The following is a 27,399-nucleotide window of genomic DNA, read 5'->3' as shown; positions in this document are numbered from 1 at the left end:
ACCTGAATTTGAATTATATCTAATACCTAAGCCGAAACCACAGTTTATGGGAAACAGGAATAATGGGTTTCTAGAGTGAGCTATGCCTGTCACAGTCACAGAGCCTTCAGCTTAGGCCAACAGAGTCCCTTTAGGTTGTTTGTGCTGCATAGCAAAAGGGGGAGGAAAATGGGGTTTACAGCTCCCGAACACGTCCTAGTGGTCTCGGGGTCCACGGCCCTCCCTGACCCCTAACGCTCAGTGGGCCTCCATGGCTGGCTCCCAACAAAAAATGAAAACAAAACCTTAAAAGTCAACCAAAAACAAAGGAAAACAAATCTCTGTATCTATTTACTAGTTGGATAAATTTATGAATAGTACTTCTTTTGATCTCAGTTTCCTTCTTTGTAAAATTGAGGTAGTAATAATACACATCTTACAAGATTTTCGAGGCTATTGAAGGAGTTAATACAGGTAAAATGCCAGGAACATAGAAATTACGTGATGAATATTAGGTATGATTATTATGTTTGTAGACCTGAATAGAATTTGCAGAATTCAAAGAAAAATATGAAACAGAAGGAAACCTGCTAGATTGTTAACTTAGTTAGCGTTATATGTATATGATGGGCAGATGTAGGTTAAAGGGAGAAAGTTCACGTAAATAAGGAAAAGAAAATAAATGTATACTTCACATTTATGTATTTATTTGAAATTATTGCACATGAAACTATGCATAAATAAATTATAATTTTTTTTTTTGAGTTGGGGTCTCACTCAGTCGCCCAGACTGGAGTGCAGTGGCTGCTCCCGGTCACTGCAGCCTCGACCTGCTGGGCTCCAGCGATCCTGCCGCCTCAGCCTTCCAAGTAGCTGGAACTACAGGCGCGTGATACCACGCCTGGCTAATTTTTTAAAATTTATTGTAGAGATGAGGTCTCACCAAGTTGCCCACGTGGGTCTCGAATCCGCGGGCTCAGGCAATTCACTCACCTCGGCCTCCCAAAACGTGGGATTACAGGTTGAGCCACTGAGCCCGGCTAGAATATTGTAAAAGGAAAAAAATTTATTAGCAAGAATATCAAATCAATTGAGTCAAAAAGAAAAAAAGTACAAAATTATATATGTTAAAGGCATTTACCAAAATTTAATCCCATTCCTTCTTAAGTATCTATAAGAAAAGATTGAGAGGTGCTTATTTAAAGATATAAAGGATAAACATTTTAAGCAATAGTCATCTTTAACTCTGATGGGAAAACAATAGAACAGGGCATATTTTCAGAGTGTATTTTCTGGAATAGTAATTGCACAAGTAAAAAAAAAAAAAAAAGGATTCTTATAAGTGCTATAATTTGGGAACATGTTGCCCACAATTAGCCCACATGTGAGTTATGTTGAATATTGGATGACAAAGATCTAAGAGGTCCTTTTCCATCATTAGATTCTAGGTAAAATGTCACTTTCTCAGAAAAACCTTCCATGGCCATGTCTCCTTTCTTCCATGCTCTGTCTCATTGTTCTATCTAAATCCTTCTATTGTAATCACTTATTAAGGGAACTCTATGAAAATGCAGTACAATTTTCTTAAGAACTTTCTCCTTATGCGTTCCAGCAGTTACTTACACTGATTTAATATATTTTCCTAGATTTGATTTTTCTTCTTATGGACTTTTAAAAGAAGTTGTCCTTCAAAAAATGGACAATGTTCTGTCAACATTATAACTGATAGTCATGATTACTTTTGTTCTACTGTGTGGATTGTTCATGGAGAATATTGGCTCATGGTGGAATTTCAGGCCTTGGTTTTTCATACTTGCAGAAAGGAGGCCGCCATTCTTGCATACCTTCTTTCCTGGAAGTATTTCATGTATAATAGAATGCATTTTTATGAAGTCCTTTGAGTTCCCCTGATGGAGTGGTTTGGACATTGACAAGGCAGTGTTATGATTGCTATCAAAGTTCAAAAGTCACTATTCTGTCTCATGGTTAACTTTATAAAGCACCAGTACAGCCAAACAGCTAAGTTATCTCTTATCTTTCTTAGTGTTTTGTGTTAATCCCTGTTTCAGCTTGTGGCTTTTCTTTTTTTCTTTTTTGGTGGGTGGGTTGGTCAGGAGAGTTTTCCAGAACTGAAAGAATTTCTTCTTCTTTTTTCTTTCTTGTGATCACAAAATAACTGTGTTAAGCCTTTATACTTGAGCAGAACTCTGGCGTAGATAAAATGTATGTTTGCCCCTAATCAGCTGGGGTGAATTTCTGTGTTGTACTGCAGTGATTATAGCCACAGTCAGATTTTCTGATTGTTGGTATCTTTATCAGTTATCCTTAGGTAAAAAACTCCATTTGTCCCGAACCTCTAAGCACAGATGGGCTATCTAACCACATTCATATACTTCTTTCTCCTCCAGGTTCTCACGAACATGGAAGACATAAAAGTCCGTGAAATGCAGATTTTTGACTACAGGAAAAAAATAGCTGAATCAGAGACTAAACTGAAACAGCAACAGAACCTATATGAAGCTGTGAGGTCAGACAGGAATCTGTACAGCAAAAATCTGGTTGAGGCTCAGGTAAATATATGTGTTTACATTTTTATTCCTCTCTACTCTGGGGTTAAAACAGTTTCTATTATCCTAATGGCAGAATTTAAATAGATCAAAAAAGAAATCTCATGTAATTTGCTTGAAAAAGAAGATCAATTTATGCAGAAGCATTAGGTTGTTTGAAATGGAAATGACACAACCTAATAGGATGTGGAGAATATGGTCCTATTTTTAACTACTATGTGGAATTGTCATTTCCCTCTATCCTGTTTTTAAAACTGTTAATAGCTACTGTGACTCAGAGTGCAGCAGTACATTGCCTTTTAATTCCAGAACTTTGCTTAAAAATCTTTTGGTTATAGTGTTTGTCGTGCTTCCAATTCCTTTTGGAAAATGAAGACTTGTGTGTGTGTGTGTGTGTGTGTGTGTGTGTGTGTGGGTGTGGCATGTTCATAATGTCATATAAATCTCATGAGATTATATTGAGAACTAATGCTATAAGGTACTCTGTGGTTGATGGGCACAACAGAAAAGCAAATTGCCCAGTTGTACTTGGTCAAGAGACCATAGTTTTGAGAGAGATTTCCATAAAAGCTCTTAAATATGTATTGAACTTCCATAGAGACAATGATGTCTACTTAATTCACTTTCAAACATTGCTCCTTTCATTTTGTTAGGATGAAATAACAGAAATGAAGAGAAAGTTAAAGATTATGACCCATCAGGTAGATCAGCTGAAAGAAGAAATCTCTGCCAAAGAGTCAGCACTTGTGAAGCTCCATCTAGAACAGCAGCGAATAGAAAAGGAAAAGGAAACTTTGAAGGTACTGACCTTATAATACAAGTGATGGATCAATAGTCGCATTTGAGGCAGCCTCCACTGTAACTGGAGGCAGCAATGGGCAGGGAGAACAATAAAGGTTGCCTGTGTTCACAGTTGCTAGTTACCCAAGCCAAGCCACAAAGGGTATGCGTTCTACCATCTCTAGGTTAGTGTTCCCTTACAGGTGAACTCCCAGCTTCAGTGGGGAAGGTGAAGAGAGGAACAGCACAGATGCACATATACTATTATCCTACATCAGGCTATCCTACATCTGTGGAAGAGAACCTAATAGTTCAGCAGTGCCTAAGAAGTCCTTGAGCTTGCAGGCTTGCTATGACCCCTCTGCATTCACAGCCAAGTCTAGCCATTGCACTCGCACTGAGCCTTCCCAAACTCTTCCTGGCCTTGTATAATGTGATGCTTTGTCCTTCTAACTCCCAACAGTTGTTTACTTCATGTGCACATGACTTTTCTGCCTGCCATCTCATCAACTGGGTGTCAGAGCTCTATCGTCACTTGATTTGCCCTAGACTGGGTTCACACTTCACTTTACCTCTGTGGGCCTAAGAACTTTGCAGCTGCTCCTTTAACGATCACTTCTGTCTTCAAAAATCTTACTAAGACATATCCTCTTAAATCTACTAATTTGGCTCAGTCTATGTCTACTAACATAAAAACTCTTTCCAAGAATATATACCAAATAATTATGCCATTTCAAATCCTCTAACTAGATATGCTTTACTGTACCTATCACAAAATCTTATGCATTTTTCTTTATCTGTCCAATACAATAGATTTTCCTTCTAATCCATTGACCAGAGGGTTAAAAAGGAACTTCTAAAAGAATAATGACACTTTTGTTTTGAAAATGTCTGTGCAGAATACTCATGGATGCTTGTGAGCCATTTGCAGAAACTGTTGACAACAAATTCGAGACTGGTTTCTGCACATATTAGTTTTCAAAGATAGTCCCTATCTTAAAAAATGTGTGTCTAGTTTTGGGCAGGTGTAATACCATATTTCCTTGATTCTAAGATGCCATAGATTGAAATATACACTCTCAATTTAATAATGAGTTTTGTCAACTTAGTGATAGGTTTTCATGGAAATAGAACTACTACATTAAATTAACCTTGGCACATTTGGTTTGAGAAAGATTAAATTGTAACAAAAGTACCTTTACAAAAAAGATATTGTAACTGATATATTTATCTGTCTGAGACTTTCATCTCCCCCACTCCAGTTTATGATAGAAAAAGAATAGAAAATTCTACATTAAAGTTATTATATATATAAAAAAAATACAAATATTTTCTACAATTTGAAAATATCCTGCATCTTTACCTTTATTCCTCTTGTTTGAAAGTAGAGATTTATAGAAAACAGTCTATTTCACACCTGTAGTGAGATGGGAGTTTATTACTAATACTAATCAGAAGAATCTTACTGTAAACATTGCTTCACCCATGAGCCTCAAGGACCGTGTTATCAAGGCTCAGTATAATCCATTTGGTGCTTGATCTCTTTCCCTTTGGAGGATGGCATTTGTTCTCATTTCTTTCATTCCCAAGTAATGCTCTATTCAAAAGATTAATTATTACCCCATGATGGGGTCCAAGGTAGAACTAACTGTCTTCTACAAAATCCTGGTTTAGAATAAATGTCTTATACAAAAGATCATTTATTCCTAATTCCTCAGAGTTTGACTTTAGTTAATATTTGTTCCACATATACCTTCTGCCATCAGGCATCTACACATACAGCTGCAAAGAAGCATCAAAACAAAATAAAATAAAGGGCCATATGGTCATGTGATTTGGTCCTGGGTCAGCATAGTTGGCAACTGGTGGACATGAGGATGATTAAAAGGCTTCTGCTCTGTAGAGTCTGCTCCAAATAGCAAATCCCAGGTCTGAATGGCTCTGGGTCATTGATTATAGAAAGATGACTGCTTTGGACTTACTGTGGAACTAGGATGCCCTTTCTCCCAGCATTTCCCATTAAGGCAGGAATGAGGAACAGAGGAAGATGCCTGCCTGATTTATTATTTGAGGTTATCCAAGGGTGACTTGCAATGGTGCTCCAATGGGATGATTTTGGCCTATCATTAAGCCTGTTCGACATTCTTTAGAAAAATATGACATATCAAATGTTAAGTTTTAGCCTCTTGACTTTTTTAGTCTTGGAATTTGAATCACATTTTACACAGGTCCCTGGATCTAAAGTTTGCCAACCAAAACCTTAAGGGAAAGGGCATATTTTCTTGTAGCTTTGCTCCAAGAGACATTTATCTTATTATTGTGAGTTGTAGAAAGCTAGGTGGGTACATAATCCCTCCTGGGGATGGGGGGGTGCAAACCCTAGCCTGCTTTGTAGACCATGAGATGTCCTTGACAGGACAACCCAATTTACTACCTTTCTAAGCTGATAGACAAACAGCTGTCTTTTGTAGATCATCCCCATTCTCATGCATCCCCCTCAATAGAATATTCTTGTCTTTCCCTCTTCCTTTTGGTTTTTCAGTTGCTACCAGGCTCTACTGATGCTTCAGGATTCTAGACACTGTCAGCACATTATGGTTATGACAGAATGTCAATAGTCCTCTGCAGATGTTGTTGCATCTGTGTTCATCTGCCCATTCTGTCTGGGTCTTGTTTCATCAGCACTGAAGGAGCCATTTCGTTTGGAGTATCTGCCTTCCAGTCCTAACAATCCTCTGATTCTGTCTCATCACTTTCCAATCATCCCATATCTATTTGACAGTACTTTGATTCATGGTGAATAATTATTCCCATAGCCAGAAAATTTCAGGTGGTTCTATTTGTTTTGCTAGATTTAAACAGATGGTTTCTATGAAACCCAGTGAATGTCAGGATTCTGGATGAATGAAAGAGACTCCCACAAATATGGCTTTTGGATATGACTTATGTCCATAGCCAAGTTAGATTATATATAGTCCATAAATACCTATTGCAAAATTATATAATTTTGGAAGCAGTGAGTAAAGGGTGTGTTAGTCCATCTAATTACAACTTCACACCACCAGTAACACTTGCATAGGTGCAGAAGCCCCAGATTCCACCTAGGACAATTCTTAATGAGTTTTTGGGTGCATAGCAGTCATTATCAGCCTTCCTGGGTGAGACAGCTCAGATTTATAACTGCTAAATGCATTAGACCCAAGGTATTTTGTTGATGTTAACATTCGCTGCCAATGTCTAATGCCACATCTTATTTACAGTCCATAAATTTATGACATAAGGAGACTACTCAGAATTTTGATATATCATGAAAAAAATACCTAGCATTGCCAAATGCACGGATGGCTTTACATTTCAGACAGATACTTTTACACACCATTGATTGCATTTTAATATAACAGGGGTTTCATTTTGTTCTCCTGATGGATTCTAATCAGCTCTTGGCACTTAAGAACAGGGTAGTGAATGTTGCACATCTGGGAAAATAAAAGTTTTATTAAAGAAAGCATGAGCTAAACAGGTATTTTATTGCTGTCTTTGCTGTTACTTCAAATAATTGTAGGAACAGAAAAACTGATTTTTTTTCTTTCCTTTCTAACAGGCAATCCCCCCAAGTGGTGAATACTAGATGAGATCTTTTCTCAATGAGTTTTTTAGACCAAAACATATTTTGTGAATGAACAAACAAAATATCATAAAATAAACCCTTGGTTTTACAGTAACTTGTTACATTTAGTTTGTGACATTTCACATTCATTATTAGGTACATGGTATCTTCTACTGTTTGGATAAGTCTGAGGAGTGGAATTAATGATTCTTGGTCTTCATGGATTGGAGGCAGACCTTGACTAAAGATGGATTGGTTCATAGGCACTTGCAAGTATGAGATTTAAAAAAACACCTTGGTGACCTTTCTGGGTGGGTAGGGAGTGAGAGTCCCAGTGCTCACTTGAAGAAAAAAAAATATTACTCCTTTACTGTCATTTGCCAACCTGCAAGTCACTGGCAAGTTGAAACCTTAGTATCATCTTGTCACCTCCCTTGTGATTCCTGGCATGGGTAAAAGCAGAAGTCCTCCTCCTCATTTGTTTCTTCTTGTGCTGACCTAGTGTGTGATATCTTTTATCCCAGCTGGGATGGAGCCTCTCAAAGACATATTCTACTTTCCTTTAACATAGGTAACTCTGTGGCTCCCCATTGCACACTCTATACAGTGGATGGCACACAAGACCTTTCCCAGACTGGCTCAGCTGTTTGCCAGCCTTGCCTCCACCTGTTTCCTACCTGACTCTTTACTTCAGCCACAGTGGATGCTTTACTGTCTGGGGAACACATCAGGTCCTTTGTAGTTTACATGCCTTTGTTCACACAGGCCTGACTGCTGCATGTCCCCTCCTCCCAACACAGAGCCCTCCATTTTGGCAATATATGTCAACTGCTAAGGACCTGATTTGTTCCTCTCTGAACCCCAGCAGAAATAGAAACTCCTTCGTGTGTACTCCCATATTCATTTCACACAGATAGATAGCGTTATCATATTGTTGTTGGCTATATTTATCACCTTCAATGGATGGTGAATCCCTCAGATTTTGCTCATCTTCTGTATTTGATTTGGGACTATTGGATGGGGGCACAAGAAGGAGCACATAGGCTTTGGAATTGAAAGATCTGGGTTGGAAACTCAGCTCTGCTTACTAGCTCTGTGACCTTGGGCAAGTTATTTGCTTTTGTCTTTGTAATTGCATTTATTGGAGATAAGAGTAGCTATACAAATACCTGGGATATGGTACATACTTGTGAAATAGAAGTGAATGTATACTTTGATGGGATAAATTTTTCTTTTGAAGTATACCAGTCCATAGCACTTTTTCCTCATAATTCCTATGATTTTCATTTACGTTCAAGGGTAAGATTCAGGCCTGAGCTCTCTGAGAAAGTGTTCCTGATTACTCCAGCTCAGTGTTAACTTTTCCTTTGACCTGTAATATCAATTCACTGTCTACATAATGCTAAAGATTTTGAAAAATTATTGCCCGAACTTATTAATATTTGTCGATCTTATTCTCTCATCTGGATTGGAAGTGTTGTAGGAGTAGCATCTATCTTTTTATACCATAACATCCCTTCTACTCCATCAGGATGTTTTACAAGAGAGACACTTAGTTGTTATATTTGACTAACTTAACTTTTGCTTGCAATGGGCTTTGCCTTTGCAGTTAATGTGCTGGTGGTGTTAGAAGCTGGTGCATATGGAGGCCTCTCCTGTCCTCTCCTGCCTCCACATCCTTCTCTGCACTCCTCTTTGTGAATTCTCCCATTGTTTAGCTGGTAAGAGATGACATGCTGCTGAATACCAATGAGGCCCCTGCTACACATAGATAGAAAAATGATAGAAATCCCTCAAGAGCACAACTCATAGACTATGCATGATCACTGTAATGGGCATGGTTATTTCTTTATAAGCTTGTGTGTGTGTGTGTGTGTGTGTGTGTGTGTGTGTGTGTGTATCTGTGTTATAAGCTTGTTTTGTTTGTGAAAGTAATCAAACTGTGGTAAATGAAACATCAGAGAAAGAGTAAGAAGCACAACTATACATCTAAATCTGGGCCCTGTGGTCCTGGTTTGTGCTGTAATGGAATGAAATTTGTCTCTATCTTCCACTCCTTGTCAGGCTGAGCTGCAGAAACTGAGACAACAAGCCCTGGAGACCAAACACTTCATTGAAAAGCAAGAAGCTGAAGAGAGAAAACTCCTGCGAATCATTGCTGAGGCTGACGGGGAAAGGTTGAGGCAGAAGAAGGAATTAAACCAGGTAGAACACCTTCTAGTCAGACTTGCACACCTCATCAGCAGACACAAATGTTTTTTCCCACCTGTCAGGAATCCTCATTTCTCTCTAAGTTCTCCTATCCCTGTTGGAAGCACAGCAGCAGAGGCCTATCTTATGTTGATTAATTTTGAAATATTCATTCCTTTATTCAACTCATATTTACAAGTACTTTCCACTCCTCTAGGCACTGGGGACACATTGGCCAACAAGGCAATAAGGTTCCTGTCCTCAGGAAGCTTGCAATATGATTGTAATTCATAATTGCAAGATTTGGGAGACAGAAGCTCAAATGCATAATTTGAGGGCTAGAAACTTAAGTATTCTTAGGGATCTGGCAGAGAGAAGTTGGCCAGTGCAAGAAGTGGTGGACCTTGGCAAGAGCAAGCCCATCATAAAGTCATTCAGATTTAAACATTTAGAAATATAATGGGTTGAGAAATAAACAAAATGACACACCCATATGTCAAAGATTATTATTAGATTATTGGACTATAATTATTATTATGGATTTTGTTGTATGGTGTCTTTGAAAACTCTAGGGGTAGGGTGTTCAGTGTTGATTGTGTAGCCAGCTATTTCCAGTGCACAGCGTGGTGCCCAGCACGTGTGGGCATTCAAAAGTCAGTACTCATTGACTGAGTGAATGTTGCTGCCATAATGAAAAGTAAGACTTTTTGTTCCCTGTGGCCATGCCCTTTCCTCCCTTTCTAGGTCATCAGTGAGAGAGATATCCTGGGGTCTCAGCTTGTTCGGCGCAATGACGAGTTAGCTTTGCTCTACGAAAAGATTAAGATACAACAGTCGGTGCTGAACAAAGGCGAAAGTCAGTACAACCAGAGGGTGGAGGACATGAGAATCCTCAAACTGGAGATCAAGAAGCTTCGCCGGGAAAAGGGGATTCTTGCCAGGAGTGTGGCTAATATTGAAGAACTCAGGTAATAGGAGAACCTCAGGGCTAGGGGCATAGTGGTCTGGGGAGCTCCTGAAATGACATTGTGTTTTTGCTTATTGATCATTGAAGGTCTGTATTGAGTTGTAAAAAAATGAAGTATATGTAATGAGATAATTAGTGAATAATGAGAAGAACAGTTTCATAACATTTACTTTGTGCCTGTGCTATGTCACAAAAACAAGCAAGCTTCCTTTCGGGGGAGTATGGGTGAGTGCAAAAAGGTTTTTTAAACACATTTTATTCTGGATTTTAAAAAATAAATTTTAAGTCAAATCACAAACACAAATTAGTTACAATTCAGAAACATTTTCCCCAATGAACTCTTTTGAATTTCTTTAATAAGGCAGTATGCAAGAGATGGAGCATCAATATTGAAATTTAATCCTGATAACATTTGCACATCTTTTTCTTGGAATTATATACAGGATGAAAAGAGGTGGAAAATTTAATTTTATCACTACTTGAAATCTCCGTTTCCTTAGAAGGCAGCCAAATTTTTTATCTCACTCTTGATTTATCTTCTGTAACTTTCACTTTAGCTTAGTGCGCCTTCTTCTTTCTTTAAATCTTACATTACACAAGATCTACTTTCCCTTTGGGAAAACATCACCATGTTTTATATGGGCAATTGCAGGAAACCAAATAAGAGTTCTGATATTTTCTCAGTATCTATTCTTCTTCCCCACAGACTTGTAGATGAACAATATCCTTGACCACCTTGGGATAAGGCAGAGTTTGCCCTGCTTCTCAAATTAATTGGATTAGAAAATAGTTTTGATATTTAGATGCAATGAATATATTCAGGAATAGTGAGGTTGTCACTATCAAGGATGGATCGATTCTTTTTTTTAGAGTTGCTTGTATTTCACATGATGAAAACAGTACAAATTCGTTGTAGAAAATGTGAGAAATGCAGAGAAAATATTAAAAATGGATTAGAAAATCACTCATAACTTTACTACCCAGAGACACCACTGCTGACGTTTGGGAGACAAATGTGTTCATTCTAAGTAGCTATTGAATGGTGTCCAAGACCATCACTAAACTTGTCAGCCATGAGTTGTTTTTATTACATACACAAAGGACCAAATTTTATCCATTCGTAGTCAATATAGCTAGTTTGTTGTTAATATATTTCATTTTTCTTTTCAGTGGGAAGGCAACTGAATAAAATCTGGAGGCAAGCAGGCATGAATTCCAATCTCAGCCTTGCCACATACAAGCTGTGTAACCTTGGGCAAATCACTGAACTTCTCTGCTTTGAACTTGTAGTCACAATTAAACATGGGAACAGATTTAATGTGCCTACCACAAAGTCTAGTACAAAGTAGACCATCAAATATAGTCGCTAATATTTTTGCCCTCCTCTTCTGATGACACTCTAGAAAATCGAAGTGTTAAAAATATGCTTTTAATTCTAAGCAGCTTGTTCTGAGCGCCCTGTTGAGTGAACATCATGCAGTTAATTCTAATGGTTTGTCTTGCTAATGAGGGGAAGTTGTATTATTGGTTTAAATGAAGCAATTAAGTAAAAGAGATGACTTAGTATTAGTAATCTGCACACTCGCAGCAGACGAAGACAGATAATAATATCCTTATTGCCCATGTCAATACAAGTGCTTGCCTCTTCTCTGCCTCCCAACAAAGCTTCTTGTTCAACAGGGTGACAGCCAGCTCACAGGATACTGAGGATGACTGTCGCATTCTACCAATTAACCAGAGATTCCTACAGATTTTAGTGGTGTGCTTGAGCCAGAGCTAGTTCTTCAGGACTTTTCCAGCCATCTGTGTAGTTGTAGAACTTGGGAAAAAATATCGTCACAACTCCTAACTTGGTGCTTCTTAATCTGGGCTGCACATGGGAATTTCCAGCAAGGCTAAAAAACCTACGAAGCCCAGGACCCAAGCTAGACCACTAAAGCAGAATGCCTTTGGGGATTGGGATCAGGCAAAGGGATGCAGTGCGTAGTGGGGGTGGAGATGCACTGCACTGCCCTAATTAATGTCAGGTATATTGCAATCAGGAGTCCTGTGTGTAGAATGTAGCCTATTCACTTCTGCTACTACACAGACATTGGGAAACATTTACCAGTTTATTGAAATGCTCATAATTCACCTCTCCATCCGTTGTTCCTTTCATATACTTCTAAATTTCTTGTTTTCTTTTTCTAAATTTCTTGAGTATTTTGAATCGTGACTCTGAAGCCCTGATACTTTATTTATTTATTTATTCTTAAACACTAAGGCAATTTTTGAGCTCTGCAAGAATTAATACTGTCTATGTCTTGCCCAGATTTAGGAGGCTGGTCACAGTGTTCACAAAAGTCTCCCTAATTCCAATTTTTATAGTGTAAATAGTGTGGATATAACCACTGAAAAGTAGGATATTCAAATGGAATAATCTATTGCAAAATAAAGTTTGCCCTTTTCAGACAGGAGTTTTTTCACATGCAAAGAGAATTCTTGAAGGAGAGGACAAGATGCCGCGCTCTGGAGGAGGAACTGGAGAACCCCATGAACGTGCACAGATGGAGGAAGCTCGAGGTAACATCTGGCAGAGCATTCTTCCCATCCCAAATCCCTTCATCTATCCCACACGAAGCTTCTAACCTAAAGCACAATGAGAAGTGAGGTTTTATTTAATGCTATGCAAATTGTCACCTAAAGTGTAAGGCTAGATCAGATGTAAATTGAGTTGTTCCAGAACCAGATGGTGCATTTGGGATTTGTTTAAAAATTCTTGGACAAAATCCTTTCTGCCTAAAGAAGGCCCAGTGAAAGCTGTGAACTGGTTTCACCATTTGGCATTTATTTTTAGTTTTTAGGTAGTTTTGGTCAACCAGATATCTTACAGCTGCCTGTTAGTCTTGGAATGTTATTGACTTTTAACTGTATTGGTCAGCAGCATCTTCATCGTCTTTCGACTGTTCTTTGCATCCCTCTTTTTCTTACAGAAAATATGGTTTTGTGAACTAGTCCTCTTTTTGAAAGACTAGCATTGTGTTGACCACATCTTTTCTCTTAGGATCTGGGGACACAGCTGGAGTTCCACTGACTGAAGATAACCAACTTCATATTTTGTTTAATGACTTCCTGATAGACATTACCACCAGCACGAAAAATAACAAACTCTTCTTATTTAAGAAAAAGACAACCATCTCCTTTAGTTGAACCTAGCAATGTGGGTGCCAAAAGAGGCTTCCACTAAATATCTCATACTCATGTTGAGAGGTATAAGTATGTGATATAAGAAAAAGCAGGACGAGGTAGAAAATCAGCCAAGTAGGTTTTTTATTTTTATTTTTATTTTTAATGCGTTATAAATTGTTGTGTAAACACAAGGCCTGAATTTTAACAACATTTTGTCTTGTCAAGTGAATGTATACCAAATCTAGGCCCCAATATATGGGTATCAGCTGGCACTGCTTAGTATTTCTTAAGCAAAGACAGAGTCAATGAAATCTCTCTCTCTCTCTCTTTTCCCCCTATTTTGGACCTTCATTTATTCCTCTTCAAATGCCAAGAGTAGCATACTTTACTAATGCAACAGCAATATGGATATGTCTGGGGAAGTGAAGCTGAAGATTTTAAATTCATTTATTGTTGCATTAGTTTATTCCATGTGTTTTTATGCAGATCTTTAAAGTTTCCAATTCCACATCAATTTCCATTTAAAAAATTAGAAAATAGAGACTGGGAGGCAGCTGAAAATATTTAGCTGTTACATTAATTCAAAATGTCAGTACAGTTGAAAGTGAAGTCTTGGCTTAAAGTCTTATCAATTTATAACTGTATGCCTTGTTTGAATTGTACACAGATAGCTATTGAAGGAGCATCAAAGGCTTTTCAGATTGATAACTCCACTTAGAGGCAAATGCCATGGTTGAGTTCTGCTGCCAATAATGAGCAGAGGCGCAATCCTGGAAACCTTCCCCTTCATAGACTGCAATGAATCTTCTTGTTGACAGTTACCAAGGGAGAATCCTAAGACTGAATGAATTGGGGAACCTTGCCTCATTCCTATGGAAACAGAGGAGATGGTAGGAAAAACCTCAGAGCTAGTAATTAAGAACTTCAACCTTTGGAGTGAGGCATTTCTGGGCTTGAATTCAGTTTGGGTAAATGATTCAACTCCTCTGAGCTTCAGTTGTCTTGTCGGTAATAGGAGAAGTTTAATACTGTCTCATAGGGCTGTCCTGTAGCTGAAATATAATATCATATGAAGAGCACATAGCATAGTGTCTGGATGGTGGCAAATAATCAGATATCATGCATAGTAACTACCATTATTGTTATTCCCACTGTTGGAATAAACATATTTACTTTCTATTTATAGACTAATTAAATACAGTCTTAGGTAAGACATTTGGAGAATTGAAGTCTGCTTTTTGGGGGCCAGGTATTTATGACTATCCCATTTGTTATATCTTTGTTTTGTTTGTTTTTGGCTCTTATTCTCTCTGTATTGAGCCTACAAGTTGCAGTAGATTTTAATAAAGCAATAATTATTACATATGGGGACCTTGGTGCTTTGATATTTCAGCTACTTGTTGTTGCTCCCTTGGACAGGCCAGTGATCCCAGTGCCTTTGAGCTGATACAAAAAATCCACACCTTGCAGAAACGTCTCATCAGCAAGACTGAAGAGGTGGTTGAAAAAGAACTGCTCCTTCAGGTAGCATTTTCATTTTTTGTACTCATTGAACAGCCATATTTTCTCAGCACCACCATCTCCAGGACTATGTTCTTAGAATTAGTCAGTTATTTGGCAGCGCTGCACACCCCATATTTAACTGTAGATGGCAACAGTGACTCACACATAGAGAACAAACACCGCCTGATTAATTGGTGTTTTATGCTGCGATCACTGATATTTCAAGAATTCTGGAAAATTAAGTTCAAGGCTAGACTTATGCAATGGGTAATGTGAGCATTTCCCTTCCACTTCTCTACAGTTTTATTTGTCATGTTCTTTTAAATACTTTTCTTTAAAGCTTCATATAATGCAAAATGCTATGATTTTTGATTTTGCAAATAGGCTTTTGCATGGAGCACAAACGATCTGTCCCCATGAAAATTTGCGTGAGTGAAATAGAAAGATTTCTTTCTGAGGATTTTGTGCATTGAGTTGCTCTGGAGAAACTAGTTCTATGTCTTTGCAAGTACCAATTATGGTCACCATCATCATCCTGCTCTTCACCATCATCATCACTTCCTGCGTGCCAGATGCTGTGCTGGTGGCTTTACCTACCTGGTCTCATTTCCTTTTCACAGTTCAGGGCATGGGTATTGTCATCCCCAATTGCTGGATGAGGAAGTCAGGGCCCAGGAGTTTAGTGTGTATAAGAATGTTATCTCTGGTATTAGATAGCCTGACTTGGAATCCTGCCTCTGTCAGTAGTGGGGTGAGTTTAACTTTCCTGTACCTGCAGTTCTTAGTCTGTATTATGGGACAATAACGGAACCTGTGAAAATGGATACTGTGAGGATTGAAAGAACTTAGCATTCTTCTTGGGAACATAGTGTCTAATAAATTTTAGCAATTATTTATGTTATTTCTCATTCTGAAGCCCATAATCTTAACCACTGGGTTACCATTAGTTGGGGTAGGACCTTCTTTGTGTGAGCAAGGCACATTTGACCCTTCTGTTTTAGAGTCTACCTTAAATGAGATATTTTCCCTAAAGTTAGGTATGTAGTAAATAGCCTTCCAGAACATCATTACATTGAATGGCCAACAGGGATTTTCCTCTTATCTTGTAAATGAGCATGGTGGTTGAGAGGGTAGGGTAGACTTTGGAGTCAGAAATTCCAACACGTGACACAGGGAGAATTTCATAAATTTTCCAAACTTTTCCATATTGTAAAATAGGGATTATAATACCCATTTTTCATAATGGGAGTAAGAGCACACACCTTGGAGGTCTTGTAAGGATAACCCATTAGTGCATGGTGCTGGAGAGTTGGAACTGAGGCTCTACAGATGACAGCCACAAGTCCCAAGGCCATGCAGCTGGTAAGTGGTCCGACTGGAACTCAGCCCACGCAGTCACTCCAGAGCCCACACTCTACCACTTCACCACCCTGTCTCATCTCTTATTATCATCACTCTGTTAGTTTTAGAAAGAATCAAATCTTTTGTTTGCCAAACCTTTCTATTGCAAGTTTGTTTTATATTTAATGGGCTGCTCTAACTTTATTATTTTTTTCCTTCTATATACTTTGGGTTTACTCTGTTCTTTTACCTTCTTAAAATTGATGCTCAGCTCATTAATGTTCAGTTTCCTCTTTGAATATAAGCATTTACAATTATAAAATATCATTTAAATAATTTCTTTAGTTCCTTCCCATAGGTTTTGATACGTGAAATTTTCATTTAGCTCTAAATATATCCTATTTCAGAATGATTTCTCCTTTGAGAGTAAGTCTAAAAAATTCACTATTTTACCTAATAATAATTAGGAGATATTTTATGATGTTTAATGATAAGTGAAAGTGCATTAAAATTTCCAAATATATATGTATTTATCTTTACTTACTGATTTCTCACTTTTATGTATTGTGGTCTCTATTATACAGACTCTGGAGTTTTTTGAGACTTGCTTTGTGATCAGCAAAGTGGTCAGTTTTTATAACTGATGCCTAGTGTTTGAAGACGATATATACTCTCAAAATGTTCAGTGTTCAGGATCTATATTTGTTCCTTTGATCAATCTTACACATTGTATTGTCCACATCTATACCTTCCCTAATTTTTTGTCTACCTAATCACTGAACAAATGTTCAAAGATTTGCCTGTTTTTTTGCTTTAAGTACATTTTAGATTATGATCATAATGTGAGTATAAGATTACAATTTTATTTCTTTCTGACTGAATTGTTCCTTTAACTCCCCTAATAATGTTTTTTCTTACAGATTTGTCTAGCATAAATATAGCTCTATCAGCTGGATTTTTTAAAAAACAATTTTTCTATACTTTTAAACTTTTGGTGTCCTTACATTCTAGAAAAATCTCTTGTAATAAAAAAATCAAATATTTTTCTTTTGATTAGTATGTTTAATGCATTTATGTTTATTGATAATTTTAGGTTTATTCCTACCTTCTCATTTTGTAATTTTTACCCTTACTTTTGTAATGCTCAAAAAAGTCTCTGTTTCTATTTTCTATTGGATTAAGTTTTCTTTATTTTCTCTTTTTTCCCTTCACTAGTTTCTCCCTTCCTCATTTCTACTTTTTTTTTCCCTATTTTTTTGGTCTTTTTCTTAAGTTACCACTGCTCAAACATAATATTATCTCTCTCTTATTCCCTTAAATACATTCTCTTAATTCTGCCATTGTCTCTATCATGAATTTCCTTAAAATTTACCATGTATAGTTGACATCAAATCTAAACAAGTCTACAGTTGGTCAATATTTTTCTTCTTCTTACAAACAGTACAAGGATTCAGGTTTTAAGTACAGTTACCCTTCTGTTCCATCATCAGTCATCACCATTATTGTTTTAGGAAGTCAGTTTATTCAGATTTACCAATATGTTTACCAGTTCTTTCATTTTCTATTTTACATATTTCCAATTCCTTACTTCTGTGTTCATCTCTTTCTTTTTGAAGTACATCCTTTCATAGTTTTTTCAGTGATAGATTTTTTAAAGGTTAACTCTCTCCTTTGCTTGTCTGAAAATGTTTTCAGTTTGGCCTTACTTGTAAATGATTAAGTCAGAATCCTGTTTTCTATTTGCACTTTGAAGATGTTGGCCCTTTGTGTCTTAGCTTCTAGTGATGTGATTGAGATGTCTGCTGTAAGTCTGATTGTTATTGCTCTTTTTTTAGTTGACCTGCCTTTTCTTCTGTTTGAGTGTTAGATCTTCTCTTTGCCTCTTGTGTTTTACAGTTCAGCAGCAAAATGCATTTTGGTGTGAATTTAGTTTTATTTACTATGCTTAGAACACAGTCCATTTCCTGAATCTGAAGATTCCTCTTTCTTCAAATAATTTCTCTTATTCTCTTTATTCACTTGGCCTGGGACCCTTAATATATATATGTTGGATTTTCTTATTCTTTTTTCTTTGTATGCTGACTTTGTTGACATTTTTCTTTTTTTTAAATTGTGTTTAATTATTTTAGAGACAGGATTTCACTCTGTCACTGAGGCTGAAATGCAATGGCATGATCTCTCATGGAAGCCTCAAAATTCTGAGCTCTGGTGATCCTCTCACTTCATTCTTCTCAATAGCTGGGATTACATGCTGAGTCACTATATTTGGCTGCCATTTTTATTCTCTCTAACTCTTTGTGTTATATTTTCTCAGCTTAATTTTGTTCTCCAGTTCTTAAAGTGTGCTTATTTGTTAATAGTCAATCCACTAAGATTTTATTTACAATTATTTTATTTTTACTTTCTAGAGATTTTTTCATATATGCTTAGTCTTTATTGATCTTTTCTCAATTATTTCTTCTTTTATGTCTTCAATTAATTTAATATGTATTCTACAGTCTCTATCTAAATGTTCTATTATGTGAAGTTCTTTGGGATTTTTCCTGTTGTTTGTTATGACTGCTGACTTTCATTCATGGTGCATTTTTCCTTTTGTGTTTTGTGATTTTTGGATTGTGCACTCATTTTCAGGAAGACTTTATTTTGGGACTTGGAGATGGTTCATGTTGAGGATATGTTCCTTCATTTGTTTCTGCCAGGTGACTTAGTAGATATCCTTTGCTTAGAATAATTTTTTAGTGTTAGAGTCTCACCTTGGGGCTTCTTGGATCACTTGGTTAATGTGTATTAGAACTCCAAACTCATGTGACAAAAGACCCATGTATACAAATTCTCAAAGAAGTCCATTTTTCCCGCCACCCAGAGACTTGGAGAGATAGTTAGGTTTCCTTGTGGTCTTCTTGTCCCCGTGGGTGGATTTCTACCTATTGTATCTTTTCACCAAAGGTATAACTTTTTAAAATCACTAATTTTATGTAGTGGAATCTCAGTACCAATGACTCACTTCATACAGGGCTAGCACCTTATATTTTGCCCTCTTGTGGTCATTAAAACCAAGGTCCCTTTTTCACTAAGTCTAGTCACTGGACCCAATCACCCCTTAAGGAATAGCTGCATTATATATATCTATTCACTGCTCTAATATGCACTCCATCCTTTGATTTTGACTCTTAACGAAACTAATTGCAAACTCCATTTTTAAAACTAAAACTCATGCTGAGTTATTCCACTCAGCATGTCTAATGCTTTGTGAATTTTAGTTTACGGGTTATTTAGCCTGACATATTGTCATAGACGGAAATCCCTTTGCTCTGATCATTAGTTTTCTCATCCATAATATGGGTACCCATAAAAGTTTAGCAGAGTAGTTAGTTATCATGAACACTGTTATTATTCATATTATGATGATAATTAATATTACTAATCACCAAGCAGTTTTTATAGGCCTCCAAAGTTTAATATCCTGTCTCACTCCCTTTAAATCAATTCCTCATTTAGCCCTTTTGTTTGAATGCCCTGTGCCTGCTGTGAATTTCCTTAGCAGCTTGCATACCCCCCAGACAACAAACCTTGTTATCTTGGTAAAGCCCCAGGTGCTCCACAGGATTTGACAGTTTCTCAATTTCATCTATTTTATTAAATTATTAGAGAAGTTCTCTGCACTCACAACAGAACATTTTGCAGTTATGAAAATTTTTGGTTGAATTCTTCCGAGTATTTGAATTGTTTTCAAATGATTACTTAATTTGTGTGTGGTGATAGAGCGACCCCCACCATCTCCAAGCGGCAGATAAGATGGTGGCCTGCCCCCCAACCCCATTAGACTATGACCTCTTTGAAAAAAGTTACTTCATAATTCGTTTTTCTACCTTCAATGTTTGATACAGTACCAGGCACATAGTAAGGACTCAATAAATATGGACAGGATATTGGTCTGCATAACTCTTACCCTTTAGATCTTAGCTTAAATGCTTTTTCCCTCGGGAGCCCTTTTTCCTAGGCTAGGTGTCTTGGGACAAGTTCCCTTAACTTGATTTCTTTATACCACTCATCACACTTGTGTTTAATGACTCTTTCCTGCTTTACTATAAGCATCACAAAGGCAGTTCCTGTCTGTTTTGTTGATCATCACATCTTTAGTGTCTTACCCGCAGATATTTGTCTAGTAGCTGATTAAATGTTGGAAAAACTGTGGTCCTTCAGAAAACGTTATGTTTCACAGTCATTTAAGCTCTGTCTTTGAGCTCTGAGAGGTTATGGGAATGACTTTTCCTGTGGCCTTTGCATTTTTGTTATTGACTTCTAACTTTGCATGAGTGTTGAATTTACTGTGGGTTTATGGTTCTTTAAACATGCAACCTGTCAGCATCCTTTTTTGTGTGCTGAGGCAGGCTGATTCATGTGGGTATGGTCAAAGTTCTTCCCTGGCTTGAGATGAACATGAAAATGGTTTTGGAACCTAATTTTATAACTTCAGTGGTAAGATGGGGAAGTCTGTATTTTGACAGAATTGGAATCTAAGGAATGTAAGGGAAGAATTGGAATTTGAGGCATGGAAGGGAAGAACTGGAATCTAAGGTATGGATGGGATGACCTCTTTTCTTTTGCCTGCCAAGCTACTCTCCCCTTCAAGGAAGCAAGAGAAACATTCCTGAAGTGTGCCTCCTGGGGGGCCTCTCCTTTTCATTATTGCTCCATTTGTTCCTTGTCTCTTGTGAATCTTTCAGGCTAATTATTTTTATTTGTTTTTTAAAAAGGCATCTGCAGGATAAAGCAGGCATATGTGCCTTGAGTAACTGCTATCTATTACCTGAGTATGATATCATCATCATCATCATCATCGTCGTCGTCGTCATCGTGGTCAAGATGGTATTCCAAATATTGGGTATAAGACATAATAGCATGAGAGTAGAAAGCTCTGACTTCTTGGAAGAGGCACTTAAAAACATGAGGAACGCTAGAGCAGCTTGAACTTGTTTTTTCCCAAGTGCTTAAATATGGGGTAGCAAGTTCAAATACACTTACCCTCAGGGCCAGGCAAGTGACAAGGAAAGAGTAAAGTGGACTTTGCATATCATGACTAGAAATGGAAATTGGTAGGGGCCTAGGAGTCAGAGGCAAAAGGGAGTGGTGGGGACTGCAGCACATGGGCTGTTGTGGCTCTCATCTCTAGGAAGCAGCTGACCCTATTCTAGCTAACTGCAAGCTCATTCACATCTTAAATTTTTCAAGACCAGCTGGGAATGTAGATTTTTATCTTCAATATACTGAGTTTTAAATATTGGCAACCTTAAGAACACCGTATGTGCCTCCAAGAAATAAGCCTGCCAGCCACCCTTGCTCACAGGTGGATAGGTTGCAACCTCCAGCTTCAAAGCCTAGAGGAAAAGGAGATTTAAAGAAACAGCAGGCGCACAATTGCTCGTTTTGATTTATTTAATCTAATTCTTTCTTGTAATTCCTTGATGGAATTGCAGAGCTCAAGAATCAAAAGGGAAAAAGGAAATGGAGAGGGGGGAGAAGGAACAGGCTGTAGGTGATATGCAGCAATAGTCAGAGGTGAGTGAAGCAGAGTTTTTCCAAGGAGAAAAGAGCAGAGAGGCAGAGAAACTAGGACTGTGTTCTGTTTATGGGGCAGGATGTGTTCATGGAAGATAGGCCTTCGAAAGATGTTTTTTTCCTTGCTACGAATGACTCTTAATTTTATTTTATAAACCTTTCTAAAATGGAAAAGGACTTCTCTGAATTATTGAAAAGATCCAGGGTTACCTCTGGACCCTTTGATGCAGGGCAGCAGAAACATCCAGGATTGCTGGTATCTGCTCAGCAATCACTGAATGCAGTCACATGCCAGGGCATCTGGGATTCCAAGGTGAATGAGATAGACATGGACCTCTTAGCACTGTAACCACAGTGCAGTGTGACAAGCACTGTGATTCTGTACAGGACGCTATGAGACTCTGAACAAGGTTTTGGAGTAAGCAAGTGTCTCAGCTTGGGTTCCCCCATATCAGAGGCTGAAACAAAGGCTTGGGGTCTGGTTGTTTGAGAGGTGGTCCCAGGAAGCTAGAGTGAGGGAGCAAGAGTGTGAGACAGGGAAGGAGGAAGAGCCAGTGGAGTGGTGGGAGCAGGTCAGCTCTATGGACATCTGAGTCCTAACGCCACTGCAGTTCCTCTGAGGCACCACACAGAAAAAAGGGGAGAATTATCCTGTCAGAGCAAAGGATGCTGGGATGTTTGTTCAATCATTACCATTTCCTCGTAGTTGAGAGTTGTCCTCAGGGGACAATGAGCTGTCGGCAAGCGCAGACTGAGGGAACTTTGCTTGTGTCCACCCCACCTCAGAGAAAGTCCTGGCCTGAGACAAAAAAGCTGACTTTCAGTGCACTTGAGGTGGAAGCTGCCAGAGTGTTCTAGGAACTGAGGGCACCAGCCGTGTCAACCCAAAATTAGGAATTTTAGGATGGGCTGAAAGGATGAGGCTCAAGGCACCAAATGTGTCTGCTGTATAGATCAGGTTTTCTGGCAGAGTCTGGAGATCACCAACCAGTAGATTCCCTAACTCACTCAGCTACTCACCTAAGGTATAAATTGCCGATCTGACTTTAGAAAAAGGCAGTGGCTGTTTTTCCAACCAAGTTCCCATTAAGTCTTCCTACATTCCACCCATTTCAGTTAATGGCCAGGACCCAGATGGCACAATCATACTGTAGTTCATTTAAAAGATAGTGCCTTCAGTGTGTTCTAGTTCTCAATTTCATCTGTTTTATTAAATTATTAGAGAAGTTCTCTGCACTCACAACAGAACATTTTGCAGTTATGAAAATTTTTGGTTGAATTCTTCCGAGTATTTGAATTGTTTTCAAATGATTACTTAATCTGTATGTGGTGATAGAGTGACCCCCACCACCTCCAAGCAGCAGATATTAAATTATTAGAGAAGTTCTCTGCACTCACAACAGAACAGAATCCCTTATTGGGTGCTTATTGTGTTCTGGGCATTGTGCTCTCCTTATGTGCAGATAGCAGTGTGCAGTGGTAAGCTTACACTTGTCAACTTGCCAGATGGTTGGGGTGAAATGATGCATGATCCACTCAGAGAGGGGTGCAGTTTTGGGGAAGAGAAACAAATCTGACCTCCTAGACTGTTAGAACGGAATCATTCTGCCCAGAACATTTTACTATACAGATGAGAATACTGAGGCATTTTCGCCATAATATGCAGAAGTAGTCATGTATTACTAGAAGGGTTAATTGCATTAGGTGGTTATGATGGGTGGAAGCACACTACCTAATGAACAGTGACACATTGAAATGATCCAGGTGAGAAAACTACCCTGGTGGAGTTCAGATTCTTGTTGCTTTAGGAAATTGTCACATGCATTACGCCTAGGTAATGGGCGTATCCCTTAGATAAATAAATCATGAACTGAACTGGAAATCGCTGCTTCTTTGCTGGCATCTGGGTCTGACCCTTTCAAGGTGAACTTTCCCTCTAATTTAATTTTATGACTGACTGGATGGAAGTCTGGTTTACTTAACTGTAAAATGGCTTGAATGATAGGAGGTGTTTGAATGGATTTGCATACGTTATTAGCTGTGCAGAGAGAACAAACCTCATATAGCCCATTTTTAGATAATTATTTCATAAGGTTTTCATTTTCTTGATCCCAGATTATCTTACATTTATTGAATGTTTACATTGTGTTAGACATTGCTCTCGTTTTACATTGTAAAATGTTTTATACGGGTATTATCTCATTTAATTGTCACCACATCCCTAGAAGACCTATTATCATTTCTCTTTACAAACAAGGAAACATGTAGCCCAGGAAGGTCAAAAGACTTTCTCCTGAGGCCACATGAGTGGTACCTGATGGAGCATTGAGTCACACTTGGACAGTCTGCTTCCAAAGGCTCTTCTCCGCCACAAAATGTGGTGTAGGAACACCATGGTCATTGAATTGCTTGTGTGTCCACTGCCTTAGTCATTTGTGGAGAAAATTCACGTTTCTAACCACATCTAGAGCCTTGCTACTCCAAGTGTGATCCTAGGGCCAGCAGCATTGGCATCACCCGAGAGCTCTTTAAAAATGCAGAATCTCAGGACCTCCCCAGGCTGAATGAATCAGAATCTACATTTTAACCAGATCCCCAGGAATTCAGGATGCTGGTTTAGTCTGAGAAATACTGGTACCCTAAAAGTTGGAAACCCCTTTCTTTGTGGTGGACCTTTGTGTTCCAAAGCAAGAGCTGCAGTACTGGTAGGCCCAGATGGAAACCTACATCTTTTGACTACTAGAAGTATGGTCCTGCCTTGTAGCCCAATTTTACTGTGCTTTGCTTTCCTTCTCTGAACCCCTGAGCTCCTTGTTTTATTAGCATCTTTTGGTTGCTGTGAAGATTAAGGGAAAGAATGACATAAAGCACTAAGCAGACTGTTTGAGATTTGGTCAGTGCTCAAAAAGTGTCATTATTTGCAGTTTGGAGTATAATAACTTCATACTCTTGTCCTCAGTCCTTGAACTCCAGAGATTTAGAGTATCTAGGAAGAAACAGACAAATAAATGCATCCAGTGTTTGAGGCATGTTTTAGGACCCGACAATTTCTCACAGGCTACTGACGTCAGTTCTTTGTTGATATTGGTATGACAATCCTTGGTCCTGTTTGATGGTAATCTGGATGGATTTGGCAGAAGTTGCAGAGAATCTTGAAGTGTGGAGGGAAATAGAAGTCACAGCTCATGTCTACTGAATGTTGAGTACAAGCCAAGCTGGCCTGTGTTAAGCATTTTGTTTTTACTGCACTCACCGAAACTCCAGATGATGTCATGGCTGTTGCTGCTTCCATTTTACAGGGGAAGGAAATGAACTTGCTCAAAAGTTCACAGAGGAGGGAAAACAAAACTTGCCCAAATGTTAACAGAGCTGCAATTATAAGCTAGATTTGGTAAACTATGGCCTGCAGTGGGCCTACAACCTGTTTCTATATGACCACACCAAGAATGATGGCTATATATTGAAATGATTTGGAAAAAAAAATCACAAGAATAGTATCTTGTGACATGTAAAAATGATGTGAAATTCAAATTTCTGTGCCTATATAATGTTTTATTGGCACACAGCCATACTCATTCATTCATGTAATGTCCATGGCTTCTTTCATGCTAGTTGTGAAGAGACTGTATGGCTCACAAAACCTGCAGTAGTGACTATCTGGACTTTTACAGCAAACGTTTGCCAACCCCTCTTACAAACCATAGTCATTAGGATCCAGAATAGAGTTCTTGACTGCTATTTTCTAGGGCTTCCCAGTACAGCCAGTAAACATTTCATTTCCCTGACTTCCTCCCCATCCCCCCTCTCCCAAATTTCAAAGTAAAGCATTGCTTTAAGATTTGGAAGGCAGAATTCTAATAACTGTCCAGTTGCTGGTGGTATAACCCAGTGGTCCCCAATCTTTCAGGGACTGTTTTCGTGGAAGGCAATTTTTCCATGGATGGGGGTGGGGTGGGATGATTTTAGGATGAATCAAGCACATTTCATTTATTGTGCAGATCAGTGGCAGCATTAGATTCTCATAAGGAGTGTGCAACCTAGATCCTCACGTGCACAGTTCACAAAGCGTTTGCACTCCTGCAGCTCACCTCTTGCTGTGCAGCCTGATTTCTAACAGACCACATGGACTGGTACTAGTCCATGGCCTGGGGTTGAGGATCTCCCTGGTGTAGCCTACACTAAATGTTATTCTTGCCTGCTCTGTGAGTGTATAACTCAGTGGCCATCCTCCCCAAGGCTGAACTGAAATTGTTGAAGATGTTCCCTCACTAGAGAGATCATGGGGGACTGCAAGGCACAGTGGAAGCTGAAACCACTGAAAAGAAGCCCATCGGAGGGTTTTTGCTCTGTTCTAAAATCAAGGGATAGAAGAACAAGATGAGAGGGAAAAATAGCTTCTGCAGATCCCTGTTCTCATCAAAGGACAATGAAAGTGTTGGGAATAGCTGAGGAGGCTTTTTCCCTAGTGTGCTCCTTGTGGGCTGCTTCTCCATCACCATTTCCTCCTAGGGTTTCTGGAAGATTCCTGCTTTCCTGTACATGCTCCTGTCTATCAGGGAGGATGAAAGGAGCAATTGAAGATGGCCTATTCAGAAAACAGAATGCTAACGCTAGCCACAGACAGTGATGTGCATTCCTCCATGTGGCCTTCTGTGGGGCCCTACCATGCCTCTACCCACTTGGTTTGTCTAAGACAACCACAGTATGAATACTCTCAGAGGGTGGGCTTAGGTCAGCTTGTTTATGATCTTATAGCACTCCAGCAACCCTTAACCTCTGACTGACACATTTGCAAATTGCTCTTCACACATTGTACCTTAGTGGTACAAAAGCTGATCTGAGGACCAGGAGAAACTGAGGTTCCATGTGTAACATTCATCAGTCTATACTGAAATGGGCACAGTAAAGACTGTGTAACAAAGCCAATTTTATTGTGCAATTTTAGGGACTGTACTTTTTTCAAAATGTGCATTCTTCTTTTTTACCTTTGAAGATTTATTTTTTGAGATGGCATCCTTATTTTTTTGTACATTCCTCTCCTTTATGAAATGATGGTTAGAGCTCCTGATGATTTTCTGTTAGTTGTGAATATGGATCCTGTATCCTTGGTGACTCTGTTTCCTCATTTGATACACAGGGATAATCATGCCTATCTCCTATAGTTATTGGGAAGATCATATTCATATATGTAAAACATTTAGAACAGTCCCTGGCACATAGTAAGCACTACATTAATGTTACCTATTATTTTTTCATTTTCTTTTTCATGTTAAAACTTAGTAAAAGAAGAAGTTGGCAACACTATGCTGGTACCTCCAAGATTTTGGGGGCATTATATGGGTTCAAGAATTCTAAAATCTAGGAACTACTACTTTGCCTTTTAAATTCACAACAGCTTTATTAAACAGATTAAGAAACTTAAATTCAGAGAGATTTGCAGGCCCTCAGAAAGTGTTGCAGTCATTGCTGATGGCCCCAAGAAAAAGGACAATAGTGCAGGGTTGTCTAAGATCCTCTAGGATCCTTTAAGGAAGCAGGCTTTTAATATGCAGATTTTTTTCTTTTTCTTTTTACAATTGTGTTCAGCTTCATTTATGGTGAACAAGTTTCTCAACCTGTGTGTCTCTTCACACTTGCCTAGGTATACTTAATGTGCTCAATTATCAAATGCCTTCTCATATTCCCTCTCAGTAGTTCTCTCTAAATGTGCCAGGAATAACCCCCTGTAGCATTAGAGT

At 38.5% G+C, this 27,399-nt stretch overlaps 1 protein-coding gene across 1 annotated transcript in view; it reads left to right on the top strand.

Moving 5' to 3' along the window:
- CFAP58 (cilia and flagella associated protein 58) overlaps nt 1–27,399 on the top strand; it is a 100,802-nt gene that overhangs the window by 40,184 nt on the left and 33,219 nt on the right. The window contains exons 12-17 of the mRNA XM_021713951.1: nt 2,388–2,549; nt 3,200–3,346; nt 8,998–9,138; nt 9,868–10,091; nt 12,541–12,652; nt 14,678–14,782. Coding sequence (XP_021569626.1) covers nt 2,388–2,549; nt 3,200–3,346; nt 8,998–9,138; nt 9,868–10,091; nt 12,541–12,652; nt 14,678–14,782 — 891 coding nt within the window. The remainder of the gene's footprint in view (nt 1–2,387; nt 2,550–3,199; nt 3,347–8,997; nt 9,139–9,867; nt 10,092–12,540; nt 12,653–14,677; nt 14,783–27,399) is intronic.

This window comes from Carlito syrichta, unplaced genomic scaffold (assembly GCF_000164805.1).
Source record: "Carlito syrichta isolate Samal-C Ts95f unplaced genomic scaffold, Tarsius_syrichta-2.0.1 Scaffold305070, whole genome shotgun sequence".
Lineage (NCBI taxonomy): Eukaryota > Metazoa > Chordata > Mammalia > Primates > Tarsiidae > Carlito > Carlito syrichta.
The sequence above is the reverse complement of the archived record's forward strand: the minus strand, read 5'-3'. Positions and strand labels throughout refer to the sequence as shown.